Source organism: Necator americanus, chromosome III (genome assembly GCF_031761385.1).
Source record: "Necator americanus strain Aroian chromosome III, whole genome shotgun sequence".
Taxonomy (NCBI): Eukaryota; Metazoa; Nematoda; class Chromadorea; order Rhabditida; family Ancylostomatidae; genus Necator; species Necator americanus.
This window is the reverse complement of record NC_087373.1, coordinates 36,548,796-36,573,923: the sequence shown is the minus strand read 5'-3', so window position 1 is coordinate 36,573,923 and position 25,128 is coordinate 36,548,796. Positions and strand designations below refer to the sequence as shown.

Sequence of the window (25,128 nt, the reverse complement as noted above, 5' to 3'; positions counted from 1 at the left end):
ACCGGTACAAAATGCCAATTGTAGCGGAAAGATCGTAACAGAGAACATGAACTAGATATACTACTCCATTTATAGTGGCTACGGTAAACATCTCACAAAAATAACCTGAAATCTTATTCTGACCACATAATCATCTGTTACGTATACGTTCGGCATAGTTTCTAGACCTTTCTTCAAATCGTCACTTCTTTCTTTTTCTTTTCCTCTTCAGATTGACATCCTCTTTCCACTATTTCGGCGTAGTCATTATGTGTCCTCCTCCTTGTTAGAACATTGAGAAGAGAAGGATAGGATAATTGTCGATGAACAGACTCGACTTGGATCACTAAGTGTGCACAGTCGGTACCACTATTTTATGTCAGAGTGACCGCAACGCGTGCTCTTTCTCCACGTGATACACGCTACCTCTTCCCTGTACCTCGACAAAGTCGGATACACACCGCTATGATCTGAAAAAAGAATTTTGGAAGTAAAATGTAGCTTAAAAAAACGATCCCGAGCGCAAAGACAGTTCTCAACTCAGGTGAGATGCGAAGAAGCCATGTCACAGGCCAATTTTGGTTTCTTTGAAAGCACTACATGATATATTTTATCTATTCACTCCCATCAGGTTTGTCTTGAAAGTTTGGTGAAGTCAAAGCGTTGATAGTTCCAGCTCTATCTTCCTTTTTTTCTTAGTACCTCCATGTAATGGATTCTCGAAGACCAACGCTTACGTCCTTGGGATTTGACTGACTTAGCTATTCATCCCCTTCTAGTGATGATCTGCTGATCGATGAACTATCGCCTTCTCGAATGGGAAAGATACTCGAAGTTAAAAACTGTCTTCATGGTACCTTGCGCTCCAGGGACTCTTTTTGTGCGCCAAAGAACAGGTCGATTAGAGCATCGTTAAGTGACCCCTCCCAACTATACTTTACCCGAATATCGGCTCCGACTGCAGTTGCAATGTAAAATATGTGAGATAGCGTATACTATTAACACTATTAGGTATAGTGGGCGGTCCTTCCCACCCAAATCGAGAATTTCTGTTACTCTCCAAATCATATGGACAAACTTTGCAACACCATACCCTGATCCAGATGTTCAAGTAGATCAAATGAACCGCCCGAACGCGCTGAAATAATTCCTGGCTTCAAATTAGACGTCCTGAGAACTGCTGAGCTAACTCACTACGGACACTACATCAAAGCGACGTTTGTCAAAATGTTTTACAGTTTTCGCAATGTACTTGCAAAGTGCTAGTATGTACATGCATAAATTGTTTAGATTTTGATGGTGATTATTTAGAAGGATTCAATGGGTCAATCAAGGTTCAGCTTCTTTCAAATTACGATCGGTGTAGTGTTTTTTTTTTTCTCGTAGCAGTTTTTGCCGTAATTCGAGTCTCTTAGCTAGTCTTTTAGTTAGATTAGATCTCTCATATAGCGATTTCAGACTCCATTGCTATTTGAAATTTGGATGTCATATCAAAAATATTGGATAACGACAAGGTTATGAACGACATTTCGAGTGAGAAAAGTACGTATTTCCTGTTTCCGACCTTATTCTGTGTTTTCAAATCTAGAGTTTATACGGGATTACTCGTCTAATCATCTTCGTTACGTGTATTTCTGTAGGATCTATAGCAGTAAAGAATCCATTCGGAAAGCGAGAATTCCTGTTGAAGCTTCCAGTCGGTAGTAGTGCTGATGGTGGACGTGCATGGGAAGCGAGTGCGATTGCAGACGTGAGGTGAGATCTTCTTTTGTGGCTTACGGTTCATGCTTATAATGTTTAAGCCTTTCTTTTTTCTTAAATATAATATTATCATGAACATATATATATATATATATATATATATATATATATATATATATATATATATAAGAACATAGATGCGGTTGATTGCTACTCGTGATTGAGGTTGATTGATACTCGGAGCCGGTGCTCTGACCCCCTTCACTTTTGAACGATTGGGGAAAGGACCTCCTTCACTTTTGGACGGCTGGCGAGAAGGACCCTTTTCACACGAGCTGCACTCCATGTACTAAACCCCCTACACCTGAGGAGGGTTCGCCCCTATCGCTCCCTATCGCACGTATGTATAGGAGTTCTAAGGATTCACTTTGTAGGGTAAATTGAGGTTGATTGCTTATATATGGGACCTTACGGTCTCTTACGAAATCGAAAACTCTAGAACATTTACTAGAAGTAGATATGGGTCATAGCTTATAGATCATGCTTTTCAAGCAAAGCTCAGTATCGACAATGCTTTGTCTAACATATTATTTGTTCTAACTTTAATTTGTAATTGCAATTCTACTCAAGTCTTGATTTTCCTCTTTTCATGCTCTTTTTAAATCTTTAGCCTGAATTTCACCTTCTTTGATCAACTTAGGAGAAGGGATTACCCCAGAATATTTATTGTTTTAGCTTTTACTTTTCAGATGGTTCATAGCGGATACTTTAAAACCGCATATGTTTGTTTGGTTAAGTGGATTACCTTCCAAGTTCTCAAATAAAGAATTAGCTGACGAAGTGAAATCCGGACTCTGTGGGTTGGAAGAATGCATTGATGAGGTAGGAAGCTCTTATCTTATTGCTTTTTTTCTGAGCATCCTAACGATTTGTTCTTTGTCCTTAATATTTGGCTATGAAAGGGAAATTCATATGCACTGCTGATGCTCATTTAGATGCTCGCCGCCGTTTTTCACGATTTCGCTTCCGAGAACCTTCACAAAGAAATCTGGCGGCATGTCCCTGATCTACTTTTTCCTCGTCATGATTGGGCTGAGTTGACTAGAAGGCTAATTCCATTGATGATCAACCATTTTACTTCTATTCGATGTGAGTACTTGACTTTGCCGTTCCATGAGTGCTTCATTTTGTGAAGCTTAAAGCAGAGACACGTCTGATGACTTCGAAGAGGCTTTTTTAACCACGCCATGCTTCTTCGTGCTAGAAAGCCGTCGAGAAAAATTGACTGATCTGTGAAATTAGTGGAAGCTCCACTACTGACTTAACCTATCTGTCCAAGAATATGGCTTATAAATGCTCAACCAAGGAACAGCCATGATCACCTTTGATCTTAATCTGTGAAGGATAAAGTCTCGCGTTAATCTATCCGCTTGGGATTCGCCACTACGTCCACTTCATTTCAGAATAGTTTAAGCTTTACGAACGTCTTACTATACAATGACTTGGAGGTCTAGCCGACGTGTCAAATCAGTGTTTTTATCCTTTCAGACAAGTATGATACCAATTTTTTAACCCCGAAGGGATGAAAAGCTTGGCTGGCTCTAGGGCGGACTTGAACCTCCGATCGATCGTGCAGACAGCGGAACCTCTTAAGGATGTGCTACGACCGCTTCTTGTGCTTCTTTGATCTTAGTTCTCGGTTTTTTTTTGAATTCTTTATTTTATCCTTGCTGTTCGAATTTGTACCATACTTACTTGTCTGTTTCAAAAGTGAGTCGGCTTTTTAAGTTACCACGCCCGCCCTACAAAGTTGCAGTCACCGTTATATTACTTGAGATACCCCACCAAGAAATCAGTCATTATCATTGCCTTGTGAACCCAGTTCTGTTCAAAATTTGTGGCTACTAGCTTCTGCCTACGTAAATCCACCTATTTAGTTGGTTTGTTTTTAGTTTTACACTAGTTTTAGGTATGAACGTGGTCGAAGCAAACACGTGCAGGCGAGATCCCCTTGAACAGGGTGATTTTTTCGATCACATCCTCTCGAAAAGATCCGGTAAACTCGAGAAACGACGGTCTACCGCTAACGCGATGCGTGATACCATAGAGTATATGTAAGATATTTGCTCGAATTTTTCCTCGGTTTGTGTAACTGCTACTGTCACGTAACCATAATGTTGCATTTTAGAAACAATCATTAGTTTTTTTTTTAAGATTCTGCCAGCGTTTTTCAGGGTCAAAGGTCGATTTCAACTGAATCAGCTTATAATTGCTGTGATTCACGCCACGTATGTCAAAGTAGGAAAAGCGTACATAGAGCATATTCTGGAGCGAACTGGTGGCTTAACCAATGAACAAATGGAAGAGGTGAGCAGATTTTTTTCCTTTTTTTTTTGGAAGGGGACTAAGGCTCGTGTTAAAATTTGTTGGGAATGATGGTAATATATAGAAAGTTCTCTGATTTCGTTAGCTGCCATAAGATGTTTGATTGGAAATCTTGGTGACCCGATTTTTTAATGAATCTGTGCATTGATTGAATCTTCCATCTCTGCTTTTAAATGCATCATCCCACGAATCTGGGGTCGTGCGGATTTCAGGTGGGTTATGCATATACGTAGTCTTAGATTATGGAGAGAAGGGTGATTCCATCCATGTCTTCCTATTTGCCGTAAAAAACGGCCCTGAAGATACGGCTTCGAGCGTTCCGGCGCGCTATTTTCTACAACGAGTTGGAGCACGCCAGCCTTGTGAAAGCGCCGCATCTTCCGGACCATTTTTTTACGGCAATTAGGAAGAAATGGGCGAAATCATCCTCCTCTCCATAATCTACGACCACGTATATTCATAACCCACCTGAAACCCGCACCACCCCAGATTCGTGGGGTGATGCTTTTAAATCAGACTAATCGCTTCGTTGTTGCAGCAAATCTTGCTGAGTACTTTTATACCTGCTATTCACACGTTCAATTAAAGGCGACAGCATTTTTTAAATTTCTCTTGTTATAGATATACGAGGTTCTGTGGACTTGGCTGAGTGCCGTCCCATTGCCAGACCAAAATGACTTAAGTCAAATCAGCGACTGGGGCAAGGACTTTCTCAGAAAGACCATCATCGATCGCCTCACTAGCCAGGTTAGTTTGTTTGGGATGAAGACATTAATTAAGTGTTTGATTCTGCTCTTTTACCGTTCAGATATATGACATGGCTGTCGTTAATTTTCCGAAGTCATATCCTACGCTTTCAACGTTAAGGAACTGCATGATCAACGTACGAGAATATGGTAGAGAGAAGCTGGTGAACACACTAATAGATGACATTGAGTCACAGTTATTACATATCGGTGGGTTAGAAAAGGCGAACAGGATTGACTCTTGAAGAGATGCATGAGAATTTTTTGACCTTTTTATTTTTTTTTAGCTGTGGATACACCAACAATCCTTAATGGTTATTCTTTATGTGTGGAATCTCTCAGAGAGCTCGATCCATCGTGTGTCATCATGCACCGAGTGTGCAAAGTAATAAAAGAATACCTGAAGTGTGTTCGTGCTTTTTATGTCCCTTTTTTTATATACTGAATAAGTAGTTTTCAGAAGACGCCCTGATACTGTACGACAAATTATCAACTACATCACATCGGAGAAACGTGATGATTTGGCAGCGCATTTGGTATGTCTAATAAAAGAGGTTTAAAAATCTTTCCTGCAGCAGCTGTAACATTCAATTTGTCTGCAGACTTCGATATATCATTTTGATTCTTTTTATTCTGTCAAGTAGTACTTGCCATTTGCCTGCAACACAGTTCAAGTTGATCTTTTATAAAAAAAAATCCCAGTGGTAGAAAATGCCTCAAAGAGCCACGAACCTTTTTCTTGTTCGCATAGGAAATTAAGTTAATACCTTTTTAGGCGAATCGATGTGGGACTATTGTGGATGAAGACGAGTTAACTGGAGCCAACGATGATTTCCTTCCGGAAGCTATGAACTTATCGCAATGGAGACATTGGACGCCTGATCCCATTGACGCGACTCCAGGTTAGTTTTACCCTCCAACCTTTTACCGTAAAGTTGTGATGATCTGCAGTTGTGTGCTAGAAGTTGTGATGAAGCTCGTTTTTCTATGCCCACTTATTCTGACAAGTAGTACAGCTATGTTTTACCCACTCCCCGCGGATTTCTTCGTCTAACTGTAATCAAGGTGAAGACTGTTTTCTAAATTTTCTGAATGGCTGCTGCGTTTTCATCCAGTCCAACTTCTCATGTATTTTATAAACTTGGAATAATGACCATTACTTTGAGGATGATGACATGCGTTGAGGACGCGTATCGCTCAGTGAAACTGATTCCAATTTCTGTTTCTGAAAGGCTAATTGCAACTTTCTGATTCTTTTTATTTATAGACGATTTAACAGATTTATAGTTGCACAACACATAACTTGGAAATTCTCCCGGTTTTATTTGAACAAAAGTCTATTCAAATATTGAAATTTGACAGGATCCAGCTGTTCTGTAAAATACAATACACCAAAAAATTGGTAAATGAACGTCCTTCCACTTTGTTCTTACCAACGATTATCATAGAGGAGACTTTGAAGGAGCACATGTATCTTTTTCGGGTGAAATTTGAAATGATAGTGGGAAGTTGTTTTCTGACGCAGCCTCGACTCACTAAACAAATGTTACTAGCTGCATAGTATAAGTGAACAGCTCAACCCTTATCCACTTCTCTCCCCTTCTCCAACTTTAGGGCGCGCGGCAACTCTTGACCCTTCTATGAGAGTTACTATTTCCCAAAGCATAGAAGAGTATGCTCTCTATTGTTCTCATTAACTCTTTTCTGTCCTCGTTAACTCGCGACTTTTCCTCTAACTTCAAATGGACTGCAGCCGAATTTCATGTGGGAGAAACATATTTGTGAAGAATTCATAAGAACTTCACGTAACAGTAGTATTTTCTATATATATATATATATATATATATATTCATTTATAACATCAGTATATGCTAAATTACAGGTGAAAGTGGCCGTTTCCGGCAAGCGGCCGATGTGTTTAACATGCTTGTGTCTGTTTATGGTAGTAAGGAAATGTTTGTGAAGGAATATCGTCAATTACTTGCCGAAAGATTAACCAGTAGTAATACAAAGGACGTGAGTTTAAAAATTTTCAAGCTCATTGTGGAATTTCTAGTTTTGCATTGTGAAGTGTGGGTCACAGTATGTTCCTGGATGAAGAAACCAGATTTTTTTCTCAACTTAAGATAAGTTCGAAAAAGTCAACAGTAAAAAAACCCAGCCGGTTTGAGGCGATTTTTTTTCCATTTAAACATTTTTATTGTGTATCTACAAAGTCGTGCCGATCCACAACCTACTTGGAGCGCTGTTAATTACGTAAACTCTTTGAATTTTCAGCCGATTTTTGAAAGACGGTACCTTGACCTTCTCAAACTTCGATTCAACGAAGGTGAGCTACAACAGTGTGAGGTGATGCTCAAAGACATTCGAGATAGTCAAAGAATTGACAGAACAGCCCTTGGAAGAAAGGTACTACAGCGCTTATCAAAGGATTTTACAACTTGATTTATTTTTACCTCTGTAGTGTATCCCTGTGTCAGCCTGTGTGATATCCTCGCATTTCTGGCCGAAAATCGTTTCGGAAACAGTTTCGGTATGTTTTCAACTAAAGATAATTGTTTATGATTATTTGTAGTTGCTGTTTTTGTAGGAGTTTCCCCAAGCACTCGAGGAAGCTTTGACAGAATATGAGAAGTCGTTCATGGATCATAAAGAATCCAGGAAATTACAGTGGATGAGAGCGGTCGGGTGCGTTTTCCGACCTAGAATAATTATTTTAATGAGAAAGTCAGCTAAATTCTACTTCGAGAGCGGTTTTTCCATGAATGATTTTCCTTACTAAGTTTGAAGCTTGCTTCCTTCTATTGAAATGTACTGAAAATGCTAAAGGTTAGTATAGGTAATTTTAACAAAAATTTTCACCAGCGTATTCGGACTCTGATAAAACAGATCTCCTCTACCGGCTACTGAAACTCATTTTCTTTATTTTAGATGCGTGGAAGTCACGTTAAAGCTTGGCGATGTGGAAATAGACAAAGTTGTTCCGAATCCGACAGCAGCAGTACTTTACTTGTACTTAGAAAAAGGTATATTGCCCCTTCAAATTTCTGGATTCATAATTTCCTTGAAGTTTCATTACAGTGGTTACCGTTCATTACCTGGCTAGATCGAAAAAAAAAGTTTTCACGTAGTTTTTTCAAAAATTATCTGAATTTGGTGCAATATTCTTGGATGCTCAAGATCTAGTTGAGTTCAGAGAGCTGGACGGTAGCAGAGGTAGCGGAAAGACTTTCCATTTCGAAAGGGGTTGCTCGTCGACGCTTGGAATGGTGGCGAACCCAAGGGCTTCTGGCACAGGTTTGTCTTCGCCAAAGATTTTGAACAATGTCCAAGAGGTTTTTAATTTTATTCTTAAGAACCTCCCAACTGGCGCTACAGCAGAAGAATGGTCGCTAGTAACGAATCCTAGTCTATTGGCCACTTCAAGAGGCGCTGCTGACGATGAATCGGATGAAGACGAGGGTGCCATCGAAGAGACAGCAGATGCAATTGATGCTCTGGAGCAGTACTGGAGTTATACGAAGAACTTTATAGTGAGTCGTTCAGTACTAGGCAAGATGAAAACAAGGAAGAAAATCCAGTAGTCAATCTTACAACTGTTTTCTTCGTACAATTTATATTCTTAGTGCAATATTTTCATTCTAATCGGTATTTTAGCTCCTTCTTGCTCTGACAAATGTCGGGAAATTTGTTCTCGATTTAACAGCATTTAGTGGTGTTTTATACTGACAGCTCAGGCGCGGGTAGAACAGACGCTAAGACGTCCGCTGTTGCTTTTCGATGGCTCGAAACCGCCCTGGTGTCAACCAACCCTTCCATTCCTCTACGAGTTACAGTAAAATGCGTTGGCGTATCCCATGTGGATTGAAACGCCAGAGACTATCCTTTTTCATCGTTTTTTACTGAAGACTACTAAAGAGTAGGAGTTAATTGCCATTTTTTTTTAACATCAAAACCTTTTAGGCCAACCATGATAACGGAGAAGTAAAAGCAGAACGTATGCATCGAATTTACCGTATGTTCTCTTCACCATCAGCCCAAGGACCATCGCTTGAAACAGTGACAGCGTTCCTGATGAGGAAGGTGAAAATGAACCTACTCACCTACAACAACGGATTCTTCCGTGTAGTCAAAGAAAACACCACAAAGGGGAACGAACGGTGAATTTACGGAGACGACGCGATGACAGCGTTGGTGTGCTGCGATATTCGAGTATTTGTTGTTTTTATGTACCGATAGACCTGATGAAACATAGAAAATTTGTAACCATAAACAGTATCTCATGAATCCGGTTGCTTGACAGGTTGTTGATATTTTACGGCTAATATTGTTCTTGCAGAATAATTAAAACAATAATTTCCTGTGGAATGTTAAGAATGTTGGAAAGGGAGCCTTCCCAGTATATGTTTGTAATTAGACGGGCAAAGAAACTCAAAAACCAGTGTTTCGAGGTGTTAGGGACTACTTCGTTTCCGATTTGATTGGCTAAACAAGATATCGCTCTCAACATCTTCATTCTGCTTCTAAGAATATTCAAAATCATGGATTAGGAGATTTAAATTAGGATTAATGTGGAAAAAAAGCTACTTTATGTCCATTTCGTATCCTATTGTTTCCACAAAGTAAGCTGCACTGAGGAAATCATTACTACTTAACATACTTAACATTGAACTACTCAACATAGTATGGAATTGAGTGAACGGAGTCTATTAAGCAAATTTGTTAACCTATGACTGATGTATTCCGCTCATTTTCATGAAAATTAAAATTGTGTAAATTGTGTAGATTTTATTGAAGTTGTTTAGTTTATTGTTTCAATTAGGTTTGTTGCATGACTTTAAATAAGGTTACGATAGCCTTTATGTCCATTTGCTGCATTTCCTCGTAGTTTTTAAATGTATAACTTCATTTCTTCTAAATGACTCGTTGACTTTTGAACTTATTGCGTAATGTTGCGCAATGCTTGCGAACCAACGTTGTTTCCGTACGTGTTGACAGAAGGTGCAATCGTTGTGCAATTAATATAAAAGTTCTCCATATTCTTCTTCTGTTCACTTGTCGAATACATAACTGTTTCTTACATGTCTAGAATTCCTGTTCTTTTTTCTTTTGTTTTGTTTTCTCGAAAGTTTATTTCTCTGAGAATTCTCCTTAGAGGTCAAAGATCGTTGGCAAATTTACAGGTTTCCACGTGTGATAAAATGTATAAAAGAAGAAGAAAGGTGAGTTAAATCATTCACTTACAAATATGTACGAAGTTTTGTTAATAAAAAAGTGCATATGCCATGTTAAACCAGACAAATAAACTAAACTATTCGACGTCGGAGGGAAATTTTTCCGAGTTGTGAGGGTTTTTTTTTTAACCTCAGGTTAATGTTCCGTATAAGCATCGGATAACAAAGTTATTCAGCACCAAAACTTAGTCCAACGTAAGTGAGTTTACTAAAAGAGCACAGCGCGCGGCATATGTGTCAGCGCGATGCGCGTTGACGCATCCCGTTACCGCTGACGACGAGTCGTGTCAGCATTGTTCTCTCGCCAACGGCACAGATGTTCAGCGGATATTCCTGGGTTGTTGATTTTCACTCTTCGTACGTAATACCTTTGTTTGTTTTTGGTGCATTTTATGTGATTTGATTGAATTTCCGCTTGCATGTGTAAGATTATGGATGACCGATGATTTTTCTGACTCGATGTGTTTTGCTCCTTTTTCTCTTACTAGTATTGTGAATTATGTAAGTTCGGTTCCAGTAGATTGTCCAGTAGATTGGGATTTCATTCCCTAATCTGGAAGACTTCCAGTGATTCCATTAAACTATTGTCAAACTGATTTCTTTTCCAAGTAATTTCCGTCGAATGCATCTTCTTTTATCGTTTGCAAATTCTGTGGTTTAATCCCAACTTGCAACTCCATTGTCTTTTAAAATTCATGCTCAAACTAATATTTTTTGAAACATTTATTTCGGTGGCTAATTTTTCTTTGGCAAAGTTGTGCTATATGTTCAAAGTTCCTAGTTGATTCTTCATGACTTGATTGGATTCTTATGTACATCTCTGAACTCGTTTATGACTCTAAAAAGAAGTTCTCACTCATATATTCCTCTTCCATAAATTCTTCTCGTTCTAATCCTGAGCTAGTTTCTTCGTGCAAGATTTGACTGCTGTCATTGCTTAATGCTTTAAGAAAGCGTTCACGGACTTTTTTTTGAGTTCCGTCTTTGATGCCTTCTCATTCCATGCTAGTTGAAACTAATTTTATGAATTGGACAATGGAAGCGAATGATGTGCCATGTCGAGCTTTTTTTAAAATTTATTTAGCCGGACGATTGTTTTTGTTCCATGTTGTGCGATCCTAGGAAAAAAAAAACAAAAAAAGCGACATTTAGCATCCCGCATGCTGATACGACGCTCCCACATCACAGCTGTTTAGAACTCTCAGTAGTTTCCTAAATGTAAATGTTTATTTGGATCTGCTTTTTTGCTAGCTATTTGCTGTAAAATCTTCATTAGTCTTTTCTACTTTTGTCCTGAAAAACTGTCTTCCTTACTTTTTTATTTCCTTTATGTCCAAGTTTCCTTTCTTTTACAGTTCTATTTTACTTTTTCGTTCCTTATGTTATCCTTTTCTCAGTCCTTAGTTCTACGTTGGAGTAATGATTAGGTGTTGAAAGTGCATGCGGTGAATGTAAGCTCGTCATGGCGGGTGCATTCAATCCCGTTGACCTCACCGATGAAGAGTTGGGGCAGCTGCGCGGCCTACGGAAACGCAAAATGGAGCTCATGGATGAGATTGAACACATAAAAAATGAGGTACATTGCTTGTTCTTTAAAAAATCTTCTTTTTTCTGTCCATTGTCACAAGTTACAATATGGAAAATAATATACTTGTTTCGTTGGAAATGTTTGTAAAGGAATTACCATGGTACGCCCAAAAAAAAACTACTTCTCTTATCCTTTCTCGCTTTCTTCTGCTAATTTTTTGATTTTTTCCATACTTGTTTTCATTGTTTACTCAAAACGCAGCTTCTGCTTTTGAAAAATGGCGTTTTTGTCAAGTTCTGAATGAGAGCGCTCATAGTGTCCTGTTCCGCTAAAGTTTGACGTTGACCAAAACGAATTCATTACATGGGACAACTTTTTTTGCATCGTTGTTTTCGTTCTTCTTTTCCTGGATACTTCAGTACTTGCTGCCAAGTATCTATTCGAGAAATAATTAAAATTCATATATACGACAAGATATTCACCATGTTCTGGTTCTGATCTAATCGTTGCTTTTTTTGCTGAAGAATTTATCATATTGATTTAGGCAGGTGCTTCAGTCTTTCAATTAATATCATTCTATTAGTCGCTTTTTCGACTATGTATACTATCCACACGACGTTTTCCAGCATCAAGAACGCGAAACACTAGTCGTACACAATAACTTTTTTTTCGAAGAATGAAAGACCCATTTTAATAAAACCGCTATCATTAACAAATATGTTTTATTATAGATGCCATTTGCATGACTAACTAGTGAGTAATTCTCTGCTATTTGTCATGTACTTTTCTGTACGATGTTTTAGTCATTATGTGGATCATGATAACGGAACTATTTGCATCTCAAGTTGGAAGATGTCATATTCACTCCGTTTCAACTTCGTTGAGGACCAGTTCTTAAGAATGTTTTTCATGAATTTATTGCATTTTGAGACAGTTGTGATGGTCATAAATTGAAAGCAAGATGGAGACTTAGAATGGTCTAGAAATAAGTTATCGATAAATTTCGATTAGCGAAGCGGTTAGGGTCTGAAAATTCAACATTCTTATTATTTTTAATAGTATATAGTACCGTTTTATTTAGGATTCTTCAGGAAAGAACTTTAAAGTAATTTAAAATGGCGTCTCACTGTTTCCAACTCTCGATTTTTATCAGGATTTCCAAAATTCATAATAGTTCTTGGAATGAATTGACATTTTTTCCATATGTTGAACAGCATTCCTACTCAAATGTTCTCTTCAATGCGGTTGTTCTTGTTCGTGAACGGATGAAGGGGCGTTTCTCAAAGAATGTGTATGCATTTCGAAAGCTAAAAGCCCCCAGGGTGCAATCAATCTATTATTTTTGGTCTTCGCATCCACAAACATGAAATTGATGCGGAACTCATGCCAAGAAAGGAAATGAATGCCTGTTCATCACGACCAGAATAGATCAAATCGAACTAAACTGCTTTTGGATCGGTGAACTTAGGAGTTGTCAGTTCTTTGGAAGTACAACGTTTAGTTTGTGGATGGAGTTCTCGCGCTACTTTTACATATTTGGTTCTGATGCTTTAGAAAAAAAAAACAGTCAACAACAACAGGTGTTTTTGCTCGAATGTTCTGGGTTCGTTTGTTTAATATCTTTCCACGGTACATTTTAAGAACGACGTCGTTTTTTTTACGTCATTTTACAAACAGTAGCTTTCTGCAAGGGATAAGTTTTTCTAACCTTTTCTTTTTTTTTGTGTCTCGGTTCATTTTGCGCTGGTGAAACTAATCTGTAAGCAACGTTTGTGTGATCATGTTTGTTTCCCATTAGCCGCGTTCGAATGCAATTAGGTAGAGGCGTTGCTTCGTCGAGGGACATCTCTCTTTTTTTGGCTCCTTCGCCTCAATTCCTGCCCCACTTTATCACTATTACTCGCTAATATGACGGATTTGAATGTAAGAAATTAGGCCATTTCTTTGTGTTCCTATTTCTTTCTTTCGCCGTGACAATACGGTATGATAATGCGGTAGTGTAATTTACTAGGAACAAAGGGATAAGAACTTCAATTTAGCGTACTATTGGTCGGTGACAATCTTGCTTCGACAGAGAGTTATAGACGAAAGGGTTTAAAAAAGGGTTTCTAAATTAATTTCTGTTTCGGTTTCGTTTTGTGAGAACATTTTTTGCTTTTTATAGCTTCGCGATGTTGATGCAGAACTTGAGTCTTTGTACTACGTTGATGAAGGCTCAAGGTCTCGCCACAAGCTCATATTCACTGGAAAAAAGAAGTTTAATCAAGACCCAATGAGAGGCATTGAATACCTAACTGATCGAGGACTTCTGAGTAGGCAACCGGCAGCTGTTGCCCAATGGCTATTCAAGGTGGGTGATTCACTTTTTCCTAAAAAGGTCGTTCAAAACAATTATCTTGTTTTAGGGCGAAGGATTATCAAAAACTGCTATAGGAGAACTGCTCGGATCCCATGACCCTTTTTGTCTTGAGGTTCTGGACCAATTTGTGCTCTGTCACACATTCCAGAATATGTTTATAGTTGACGCATTAAGGTTAGTTTTTTTTTGAGGGGGTTATCGATTTTGGTTCTCAACCAGCTTTGCAAAACATTGCTGTCTCCTTCTTTTGGGGCTGTGTTGTCATCAATTACAGAGGTTATTTCTCATGAGGGGAAAAAATGTAGCGCTGACGTAAAACCATTTAAAAGATGATTGTTCTGTGAAGAACGGTAGCATAGATATTGTTTGCGTTCGAAAAGGGAGTCAAGCATGAATGAAATAGAGGAATGGCGTCGAGAAACATGATTTCCTTGAATATTGGTGCCGATGTCTTAGGGTTTGAGAATGAAGGCCACTCAGTCCTTGAGAGTATCGATAGTAGAAGGAGGGGAGGCAGGTTGAGGCTAGGTGAAAACTATAGGTTGTATATAAGAACTATAGGTCAACTGCTTTGGAGCTGTGTCGTTTCATTTCGTGCACGAGAAAAGTTCTCAGTTTTAAAGAGTTAAGTAACTAAGAAGCGGAAGCTTTTTCTATGATGATCTTATCATAGAAGAGTATGATTTGCTATCTATCTTTTTAATTTTCACTTTTATTTGAGTTTCGTGGCAAGGATAGAGGTGAATTTGTTCAAATTTTTTAAAGCGTGAAGGTATGTACAGTATTACTCGGGCGAGAGTCCATGTCAAGCAGCGTTGCGGCAAGCGCGTAGCGCCCGCTTGGTTGAACGCATTTGACGCCGACCATGTGTGCTGGGGAACTTCACAAATTGACTTTTTTCATTAGAAATCGATTGTTTTTCACTGCATTGGTCATGTCCAAATTTAGGTTGTCATGCTGATATTGTTAATACGTTTTGTGTTTATAGAGCGTTCCTCTGGTCATTTCGACTTCCAGGCGAATCACAAAAGATTGATCGAATTATGGAACGATTTGCTCAGCAATATGTAGCGACTAATGAAGGTTTGAACATTTCTCTGTAATATTTCTTTTTTTTTTATCAAGAACGACGTGCTAGCTAAAGCTATTGCTATTATAATTAAATGATGAATATATTATCGAGCATGTTTTGCTAAGTGAGAGAAAGCACATTTTTGTGTTCTTCTTTCTTTGGGGTTGGACTTCTTCTTTTCTTCAGTAGTTTCTGCAGTTTTCGTTTAAATTGATAGTTTGAAAAATCCAACTTCTCGCTAGTCCTTGTACGAAGCAGCGAAATGGACAGTTTTTGTTACATGTTGTTCACTTAACTTTCTACGATATAAATAGTTGGTCATAAATAGACTTCTAAGCGATGAATGCTTGAAATTTAGTGGAAAGTGAAGAAAAATGATCGCATTTCTGAATGATGTTATCAAATATTTTTTATCCTTCGCATTTTAGGAGTCTTCGATAGTGCGGATACATGTTTCACAATTGCTTATTCATGTATTATGCTGAACACACTACTGCACAATCCGAATGTGAAGGATCGGCCAACATTTGAACGATATCAGAATATGAATAAGGTGTTTCTTAGAGATTTTTTAGAATATTTTCTTCAAGTGACATTCAATGTTAAAAATAAAGGAATTTTTCTCAAAGTTTCTTGCTGCAGGAGCTGCTTGAAGCTGGATCGGTTAATACCGCTCTGTTAGCGCAGATTTTCGACTCGATCCGTACGAAGGAGTTCCAAATTCCGTGTGATGATGCAGCACGATTAGATAACATATTCCTTCATCCTGATCGAGAAGGTTGGCTCTACAAGCAGAGCAGCAGTCAGTTCATATCTGGTCCCCTTTCATGGAAGCGGAGATGGTTAGTTAATTCTGACCGTTAGCTTGTTAAGTTACTGTGTGGGTTTTTTTTTCGGTTTTTCTGACTTTACTTCAAATTCTGAGTCTGACTTTCTTTTCTTTTTTTTGACCTATTTTTTGTTCCCTTCATCACCCTTATCTTTACCTTTTGTTTTTCACTAATTTGCTTCAGAAATTAAGATGACATTATTTTATAGTTCAAGGCTTGTAAGTGGCTGAGCATGGTGGTTGAAAGATGATGAAAGACAAAGAGTAGACCAGCTCTTTTTGACATCATCATTTTTTTTAGGTTTGTCCTAAGTGACTCTTGCCTGTATTACTTTGATCAAACCACTGAAAAGGAACCTCGCGGGATTATTCCGCTGCAGAATGTAGGAGTTCGACGAGTTGAATCTGCATCTCGGCCGTTTATGTTCGAGGTAAGCTCTCTTACGTTTCTTGTGGATATTTTCCTTATAACATCAATTTTTACAGTGAGTTAACGTTCCTTTAAATTTTTTCCAATATTGAACGATTAGTTGGTCTTTTCTTTTCTCTTATTTTTAGTTTATTAAGTCGTTTCGATACGAGGAAACCTTAGCCAAATTTTATTTATCCTTTATTGCTATTTGCTGTTTGTTTATTTATTCTGGACATTTTGCTACACTGTTGTTAATTTGTGATATAATCGAAATTTATATTCCGTTTGGAAAGTACTTTAGGCCAACATATTGAAAAAATATAACCTCACAAATTATCAAAAATGTTGCCGTCTTGAAGCCGGAGAGTTGGAAGAAGTAAAAATAAGAAATAAAAATAACCTCTTTCAGATTTTCTCACTTTCCGAAGATGGTCGAATAAAAGCGTGTAAAACGGAACAGACGGGTAAACTGGTCGAAGGTCGGCATAGCGTGTATCGAATTTGTGCGTCGAACTCTGATGATTTGAATGCATGGTTGGAGGTGATCGCTGGAGCAGTCACACACTACCCGACGCGACCACGAAGTGCTCACTAGTATTGGTGCTCTTGTTAGAGGCCTTATTTTAAGAATCTTGTGTTTAAGTCGCCCTTAACGCTCAACGATCTTGTATAGTGTATCGTATGAAGCCCATTCATAGTCCTGGTGACAAACATGTATTACAGCAATAATTTGTGTCTTTCACTTATTCTGTGGTTTATGGGAGTGATTGTGGAAGAGGTGCACACTCGAACATAATGTGAGTTATTTTGTTTGTGATCCATTGGACAATAACTTGCTTAGTCCTGAGAAGATAGGCAACGTCCACGTTTGGCAAGTTTTTTTTTCTTCGCCTGTGTCAATAAGATCGTATTTTCGAATAAGCTAAATCTTCTGAATAGTAGGTAATATTTAGTTGTTTACAACATTGACTGAATAGCCATTACTCTTTCGCTGCAGGAAATGATTAGGAGAGCCATACTTTTTTAAATCAAAAATATGGCGTTGTTGTGCGGATGCAGTGAGGTCATCAAAATTTTAGTCTTTTCAGTGGTAGATTTACTCTCTACATTCTCTTCTCTCTCAGTATTGCAGAGATTTATACGTGTTTCATTGATTTTCGTGCACTTTTGGTTGTTGGGTCGCTAAAATGGTGCCCTCTACCGAAATCACTCTCAGAATCATCAAATAGCTCTACACGAGTTGTTTTTACGTACGAACCCTCCTACTGTTATCGTTGTGATTGCTGTTAGATTCTAGATCCTCTTTTTCACATCCTTATATTTTCCTTCTATTATATTTATTCTATTGTATGCTACGTCTCTTTAGCTATGTTCATTTTTTTCTTCTATTGATTTTGTTCAGTGGATGGTATGCAGTTTGCACGCTATAATTGACATTATTTTTTGTTGCAGATTCTGCTTATTTCTATATCTGCTGCTGGATTTGCGTTCGTACAAACATTCGACTTGCGTAATGATCCAGTCGATTGTAAATATCGATTTTTCACAGTTTTAACTCGCGATTTATTTACCCACAATTCGGGAGAACATAAGATCTGAGGGGTGGAACTTGTCTGGTTTAACATGACATATTACAAAAGCATTTGTCGTGATGTTATAGTGTCGCCCCAAAACAGCGACATAAATCAGTTAATAATAAATCTGTTCATCTGAAATTAGGCTTCTATTTCGCTGCACGATGTGCGATGGCAGACAGGGGTCATTGAGGACCTAAATGCAAAAAATGAAGTTAACGATGAGGAGCAACAACCGGTTCATGTTTATGAGGAGAAGGTTTACGAGGAATTCGATCCTTTTAAAGCATTAGGTGAGCGCATTTTGGAGCAGATTGTTATTATTGCGAACATTTAGAAAATGTGGTTTCTTCAGATTCAGAAGAGGAACATAAATGTACGTGTTGTGGATGGTGTTTGGATGAAGAAGATCGAGATGCTATTGTAGGACACTATAGAAGCCAATGGCATAGGTATGCTATCACACGTATGAGTCCTTTGATACTTCAAATATTTCAGGATGTTAAGGATATCATAACAGATTTCTTAGAAAAAAAAATGGAAAACGGCTCTTTTTTTTTTCGTGGACTCTTGTCAGTTGTTAAGCGGTCACCTGCTGAGGAATAAAAAGAAAAAAATAATAATTTTTGCATGCGGTTGATCTTAGCTATTAACACTTATGGGAATCACACTGTTTTAGATATAATGCTAAACTTGCGCTGAAAGGCCGCCCACCGTTGAGCGAGGATGAATTCGAAGAGTTAAGAGAAGAGGAGAGGAAAGGTTAGTAACACATGGCCGAATATTGATTTTATCCATTAAAATTTATTGATGAGCCCGCCTGTATATGCAGAATATTGTTTCAGCTGATGATGCAATGTCATCATCTTCTGATTCGGATGACTCAGACTGTGACGATATTCCACTGAGACTCGGATCTAGCCATATTTACTTTGTTCATAATGGTGATGTGTGTTCTATGTACAAGTGAGTATAACAGTTTTTCCTTGTAGTAATTAAACTGCCGGTTAAATAATGGGCTTACTGTGTATTTAGATGTCTTCTACGTCCTGGTGAAACAACAGTTTCGATCAGTATGTTTGCAAGACCGGTAGACTGCGCCATATTTCTTCTAGCCGGCGGTCATTTTGCCGCTGCTATATTCAAAAAGTGAGTGAAAATGATGGATATGTTTACTTACCCCTTACCCGATTTATTGGGTCACGCATTACTGTAGTACTACGGTATTACGCTGTCCCATCATGTTCGCAGAAATTTGAATCTGAATCCATTGAGTATAAGCTCGATACCTAAGCTGCATATAGCCTAGATATAGCCATGTCCATGCCGAGGATTCCATATAGCCATATGTCAACGCTACCCCACAGCTCATTTTTACCGTATTTAGTGATAAAATGGTTGCGCACAAAGCTTTCCATCGTTACGTAGTTCGAGCCAAACAAGGTGGAGCACAGACCGCAAATGACAAAGCGAAAGGTCCTGCACGATCTGCTGGAGCCGCACTGAGAAGGTATTTTAGGGGTTTTGAAGAACGTTGTAGCCCTATTCTCACATTTTTGGTTTCTGGAAGTTTCCCCACATTTTCTTCTCGGTTTATATGATGTGTTATTTGAAAATTTGTCGTGTTTTGCGGAGAAAACATGTTAGTTGTGTTTGTGCTTTAGGTACAATGAACGGGCCTTATGTGAAGATATAATGAACGTCATGCAAACATGGACGGATCTTCTCTCAGCTACTCCATTGATTTTTATTAGATGTGCAAGTTATCAGAAAGTAATATTTCATGAAGTAAACGAAGGTGGATTCGACAGGAAGGATCCCAGGTTGAGGTGAGTGCTGTGAACTATCACTTTCAGAGCAGAGCAGAGTTTTAAATGTGATAGATATGTTTTGAATTTGTTATGGTTGTATATTACCATTTTTTCGTTCCTTTTTAGAACAATACCCTTTGAAACAAAGCGTCCACTAATAGACGAGGTACGAAGAGTATGGGAGCGATTGAGTTCTGTCACAATCCATGGGGCATTGGACGAATTCATGGAGGAAAGATCTAGAAGAAAACAACGGATGAAAATTCTGGCGAAAAAGAAACGTACAGATGATAAACTTTGGAATCCTGATGATGATAAAAAGGAGGACGAGGTCCCATCGAAGGAGAAAAAGGTCACTCACTTGAAAATTTCTTGGAAATCTTGTAACACTAGTAGTATTTGGTTTGAAAAGGAGATGGATCATGGATTATGTGAGGTTTTTTTAAGAGTGATCACTTGAAACCAGTGGCTCCGGTGCAAGAAAAGCCAAAAGATGTGGACAAATGGCCATCTTTGGACAAAAATGCTCGTAGAGAACTGTACTCCCTAATAAGGGATAACAATGAGGACATTCTTAGGTCTTTCGTTGATGGAAGATGTGAAGAAGCAAGGGAAGAGGTGAGCCCGTTCTACTAAGAGACATGTTTGAAGATTTTCCCATTTGTACTCTTAATTAAAAAGTTTATGATAAATTGGTGTTTTTTCAGGTGATTGACTATCTCTTTTCATTTCGATTATCTGATAACGGAACATTTCTTCATCTAGCTGCTAAAAGCAGCTGTGATAAGGTCCTCCAGGTAAGATTTTCTGTGTCTACTTTGTAGGAAGTCGAACCTGTGCCATTTGAGAAGGTTAAATCCTTGTATTTCTTTCCTATTTGCTTCATTCTGTTCTGTTTCTCTCTTAGTAGTGCTGTGAATCACGTACTGTGCAGTACTGTGAATTCCATAGGCGGTGCGCTCCAGAAAACTTTTTTCATGTGGATTTTTTTAGTACCTACTAGAGCTTGGTTGCGATCCCTCTATAAAGAATGAAGAAGACATGGTAGCATACGCGTTGTCGCCCAGTAAAGCAGTGAAACATATTTTCATTCAATTTCGGATGGAACACCCAGACAAATGGAATTGGACAAGGTGTGTTGGTGCTCATGTTTGCATCAAAGATAATTAACGACTAATTTTCGGTTGATGTTTAAAACTGTTTCACTATAGGTGTCATATACCTGAGCCTATTCAAATGAACGATGAAAAAGCTGCAAAAGTAGCAGAGAAGAAGAAGGAAAAGAAACAAAGACAGAAAGAAAAAACAAAGATTAAGAAAGAAGCAGAGAAGAAGGAAGCTGAGGAATTGGTATGCAACAATCATCTATTTCATCCCATCTCTCAATGTAGGATCCAATAATCTAAATTATGATGGACTTTAGTTTAATTGCGCTGATTGTTAGTTCAGAGCTGCTTGTTGAAGTGATTGAATTTTAATGTGTTACAGGCTGCTCGTGCAGCATTCCTTGCAATGTCGGACAGGGAAAAACGTGCAGCTGCTGCTGAAGCAAGACTTGCTAAGCTCTGCGACGGTCCACGATGCGTGCAAGTATGTCTGTGTTCTTCTTTTTCTGAGTGAAACTCTTCAAATTCTTCCCATTTGAGCTTTTTTCACAACAGCTTAATCTTGTTCTCTGTTTTTTACTTAAAATCTATTTCTCGGTGGCAATATTTCTTTTCTTAGGAAACTACTATTTATGTGTCCTCTGAACTATGCTCAGTTTTTTTTTTAAATTGAATCACTTGATTGCTTCGCTGAGAAATCTTGCTTATTTAATTTTCTCTCTGCTGTCATCGATATACTTCTCTGCGCTAGGACTACAAGTTGTGACAAGTTGTGCTGTCACCTTTGAATCATGACGGTGACCAGCAGTAATAACTTGTGAATTTCTCGATCACAAAAAAACTAACTCTAGAAATCTTCCACTACTTTTTCTTTTTTTTTTCGCTTCATATTCTATGCTTGCCATATTTGTAACAGATGTTTGGTCAGTCTCAACTCCCCCACAATAATTCCCGAAAATGGATCCATGTCTCTATGTGAAAATATGTAGAACGCATGATAGGTCGCGCCAAATTAAGAAAGCGCTAAGAAATTCTGTTTTTACTTTTTATTGGTCTTTGTAAGCTTTCTTAAGGCTGCCTTTTTTCTCGTTTTCTTGATCAGCTAACGAGGAATGACTACTTCTACTTCTCTTACTGCTAAATTCTGATCTAGGGGTTCATTAAATTCTTGTGTTATTTCAACACACTATCCCAAATGTTTATTATTTTTCAGTCAGTTTTTTTTTCAGTGTGGTGTTGCGTACAATGGATCAGGATTCGAGTACAATGAACTGCGGTTTTGTAGTCCAGCATGTGTAGCATTACATAGACGAGGAGTTACATCGTCATGAAACGGATCAACTGTGTGATTACATTTCAAATGTTTCATTTCATTTCTCTGGTAAATTATTATGAAAAGTTCTATGCTGAAATGAAATCTTTGTTAATAACTGTGTTTTGAAGATGATCGAAGTTGGAGAACCACTTTTTGTATATCTTGTACCTTGACATTTGTCCAATTATTTGTTTTTAGAATTTGTGTTATATTTATTTTCAGTACCTTGATGAATGCGGTAGCAAAACGCCTTTTGTCGTTGTCTGCGATCAGGCATGTTCTTTTCGCTAGTTTATTTTGTTATAATTGTTTGTTCAGATCAACTGAAATCATTTGGTTGTGATTCCATTTCTTTTATTATTAAGGCTGTAAATTCCTTGCTGTTGTCACTTCTTTTTTTTTAGTAGTATCAAGTGTTAACAATACACGAATTTTAGGCTACAACGGCCAGAACCATTGATTCAAACTTACGATCCCGTACAATTAGGATATTTATCTGAAGAATGTATAGCTGTGGATGAGCAGGACAATATTATCGGGGGAATAACGAAAGGAGATGCACATCGTGTGGAGACCTGTAAGTGTGTTCCGCTTCTAAGTGACTATTTAGTTTCATATGTTAAAAATTCGTAACTTACGTTACTCTAGGAATTATACCGTTTTTTCACAACACTTGTGTAATTTGTGAGATAAGACAGCACATAGTTTAAACTTCTTAGATTTCAGCAATAGAATCAAAACTTTTGATTGAATGAAGTATTTGTACTTGTCGCTATGGTTTTAAAATTCTAACAACAAGATTTGTATTGCAAGCAATGATTTTCATGGCACCAAATGAGAAACTGGGTTGTTGTTGTAAATTTCACATTCGAGTGGTTTGTTCGATGGATCCATTGTTTTAAAAGATAGAAAATATGGAATATATCACGGTATTTTGCCTTAGTGTAGGAATCGATGAATTAATAATATTATTTTAGTAGGACTACATCGTGCGTTTAGTCTATTCGCTTTTACTCCGGATAAAAAACTTATACTGCAGAAGAGGAGCGCTGATAAGGTGAGATAATTTTGAGCCACGTACTTCACTCCAAATATGTAAATCGAACGACAAAGTTGAAACAGTGCGTTTGTATGAGGAAAGAAAGGAAAACATGTTCGTATAGAGTGTGCGAAAGAAGTTCTAAAGATCACAGATCGTTCAGTTTGTTATATTAGTAAGAATTTCCTCGCTATAGGTTAAATGAACTGATCATGTTTTTGATACAATGTTTCGCGTAAATCGTCCAGCGATTTTCCCAAATTTTTGGATTTTTCCTGCGTTGATCTATGAAAGCAATCTTGCACACTTTCGGCAAGGACTTTGAAGTCACTTCCGGGGAAATAGTGCCATAGGTGTGCTGGATTGAGTTAATTTAAGATGGGTGGATACCGAAAATATTTCAGAAGTCATGGAATTTTTAGAGTGTTAGTGTTCACTATCCAGTAAATGATTCTACAGTGGAGTCTGCATTAGGTGCCAACGATAATGCAATTCGTTTCTCCTAATGTTTTAATCTTTGTTAAGAATACAATACAGTACACAGCACATCATTATTTTTTGAATTGCCTCAAATTTAGATTACTTTCCCACTACTATGGGCCAACACTTGCTGTAGTCACCCTCTATTCACGCCAACAGAGGTTGATGGAGCTCGTGGTGTTGTTTCTGCTGCGGTAAGAAAGATTGAACATGAACTCGGTGTGGTTGACTTGAGACCGGAGAAATGTCGAGTCATGGGACGGTTTTTATACAAGGTAAAGATGTGAGATTTATACAAGGTAGCACTAAAAAAACTTACGATTATTTTAAGGCAATCATGGAAGATTCGTTATGGGGTGAACATGAGCTGGACTATGCCGTAGTCACACGTAACTTGTCACCGGATCGAATCCAGCTAAACTCGTCTGAAGTTTGTGATGTGAGAGTTGTAGATGAAAAAGAACTAGCAACATGGGTTGCATCAGGTACGTGGTTTGTAGTTACGGCGTGATTACGCAAAGTCCCGATTCGAAAAGTATTTGATTTCAGAACCAACATCATTTTCACCGTGGTTTCTTCTCTTTCATCGGCTACAATTTCTGTCCGAATGGTGGTCAAATCTTGATCGCATTGAAAGACATGATGTGAATATGGATATTATACGAATGAATTGATCTTCATCACCACTAAAGCGTGGTAGCCTTTTGATCTAATTTTGAATGAATTTAGAGTGGATTACTTCAAAATTATTTATTTCTTTATTCATGGGCTACCTTGTCTGTGAAACTTCTCTTGATGGTCTGTATCCAGCTTGCCACAGCTATGCTAATTGATAATTTAATATTTTTGTTTGAGACTTTGACTCCAACTAGTATTTTTCCTTACTTTTCGGTCTGAATTAGTGTCTGTACATGATTACGGCAATTCATCGCTTTCGTTACTTACCTGTTGTCACTCCAACTGAATTCACTACCTGGTTTTACCTCTTAACCAAGTGGAATGCCTTTACATTGAAATGTCACAATTCTCTTTTGTGTTTTCCATTTTAACTGTATAGTTCTACATGTTGAGTACCCTTCCTGAAGGCAATCTCCATTTTCTTCCTCAGAATTACATATGGGCAGTAAGTCTAGCTTTATCGTTTAGTTTTCGCTAGATTTAAGAGTTAGAGATAGAAAATAGAGGTAGTAGGAATTGCCGGATCTCCACATTTTTGTTTTTGAGCTTTTCCGCTCTAACCGACGTTCAGCTGCGTTTGAATCGTTGTGGAAGGAGTGGGAAATACGCAATGAGTTAACGTGCTACAACGAATAATAAAAGATTTCAATAAAGATTTATCGTATGGAAAATAGGCTGTGTTTCCTCGATGGTCGGAATCCATTTTATGCATTTGTGTGCGGATGCACTTTGTGACATTTATTCGCGTTCTTGTTTCTCTTGGATTAGCTATAGCACGGATTTTTTTTTTTTCGGAAGGTTTATTTTGAAGATTTTTAAATATTTCTTTGAGCATGGACTTTCTTTCTAGTAGTTCTCTTGTACCAATAACCTGATATCA

General features: G+C 38.0%; 2 protein-coding genes across 4 annotated transcripts; both read left to right on the top strand.

Annotated features, from left to right (window-relative positions):
* Nucleotides 1-1,496: 1,496 nt before the first annotated feature.
* Nucleotides 1,497-8,975, top strand: RB195_012102 (uncharacterized protein; the record flags this gene model as incomplete). The annotated part of the gene is made up of 19 exons (XM_064193803.1): nucleotides 1,497-1,521; nucleotides 1,620-1,734; nucleotides 2,430-2,562; nucleotides 2,676-2,829; nucleotides 3,650-3,794; nucleotides 3,915-4,047; nucleotides 4,687-4,812; nucleotides 4,874-5,021; nucleotides 5,099-5,216; nucleotides 5,272-5,347; nucleotides 5,587-5,713; nucleotides 6,694-6,827; nucleotides 7,089-7,220; nucleotides 7,276-7,344; nucleotides 7,402-7,499; nucleotides 7,743-7,837; nucleotides 8,008-8,108; nucleotides 8,168-8,344; nucleotides 8,775-8,975. 19 exons carry the CDS (start codon nucleotides 1,497-1,499, stop codon nucleotides 8,973-8,975), a joined length of 2,307 nt encoding a protein of 768 aa, XP_064051386.1.
* Nucleotides 8,976-11,507: 2,532 nt separating this feature from the next.
* RB195_012101 (uncharacterized protein) lies at nucleotides 11,508-24,244 on the top strand (the record flags this gene model as incomplete). Of its 3 annotated transcripts, XM_064193802.1 has the most annotated exons (28): nucleotides 11,508-11,621; nucleotides 13,738-13,923; nucleotides 13,979-14,106; nucleotides 14,921-15,015; nucleotides 15,433-15,557; nucleotides 15,647-15,846; nucleotides 16,135-16,264; nucleotides 16,655-16,786; nucleotides 17,965-18,112; nucleotides 18,175-18,271; nucleotides 18,499-18,581; nucleotides 18,665-18,785; nucleotides 18,855-18,968; nucleotides 19,207-19,329; nucleotides 19,484-19,648; nucleotides 19,757-19,982; nucleotides 20,078-20,248; nucleotides 20,338-20,427; nucleotides 20,624-20,763; nucleotides 20,842-20,980; nucleotides 21,119-21,220; nucleotides 21,966-22,012; nucleotides 22,274-22,324; nucleotides 22,489-22,628; nucleotides 23,029-23,108; nucleotides 23,669-23,845; nucleotides 23,902-24,055; nucleotides 24,120-24,244. In XM_064193802.1, 28 exons carry the CDS (start codon nucleotides 11,508-11,510, stop codon nucleotides 24,242-24,244), a joined length of 3,603 nt encoding a protein of 1,200 aa, XP_064051383.1. The 3 variants fall into 3 exon arrangements, with proteins under 3 accessions (XP_064051383.1, XP_064051385.1, XP_064051384.1); XM_064193801.1 differs by lacking the exons at nucleotides 22,274-22,324; nucleotides 22,489-22,628; nucleotides 23,029-23,108; ... (1 more) ...; nucleotides 23,902-24,055; nucleotides 24,120-24,244 and having other exon boundaries at nucleotides 21,966-22,067; XM_064193800.1 differs by lacking the exons at nucleotides 11,508-11,621; nucleotides 13,738-13,923; nucleotides 13,979-14,106; ... (17 more) ...; nucleotides 21,119-21,220; nucleotides 21,966-22,012 and adding an exon at nucleotides 22,097-22,158.
* Nucleotides 24,245-25,128: the final 884 nt, after the last annotated feature.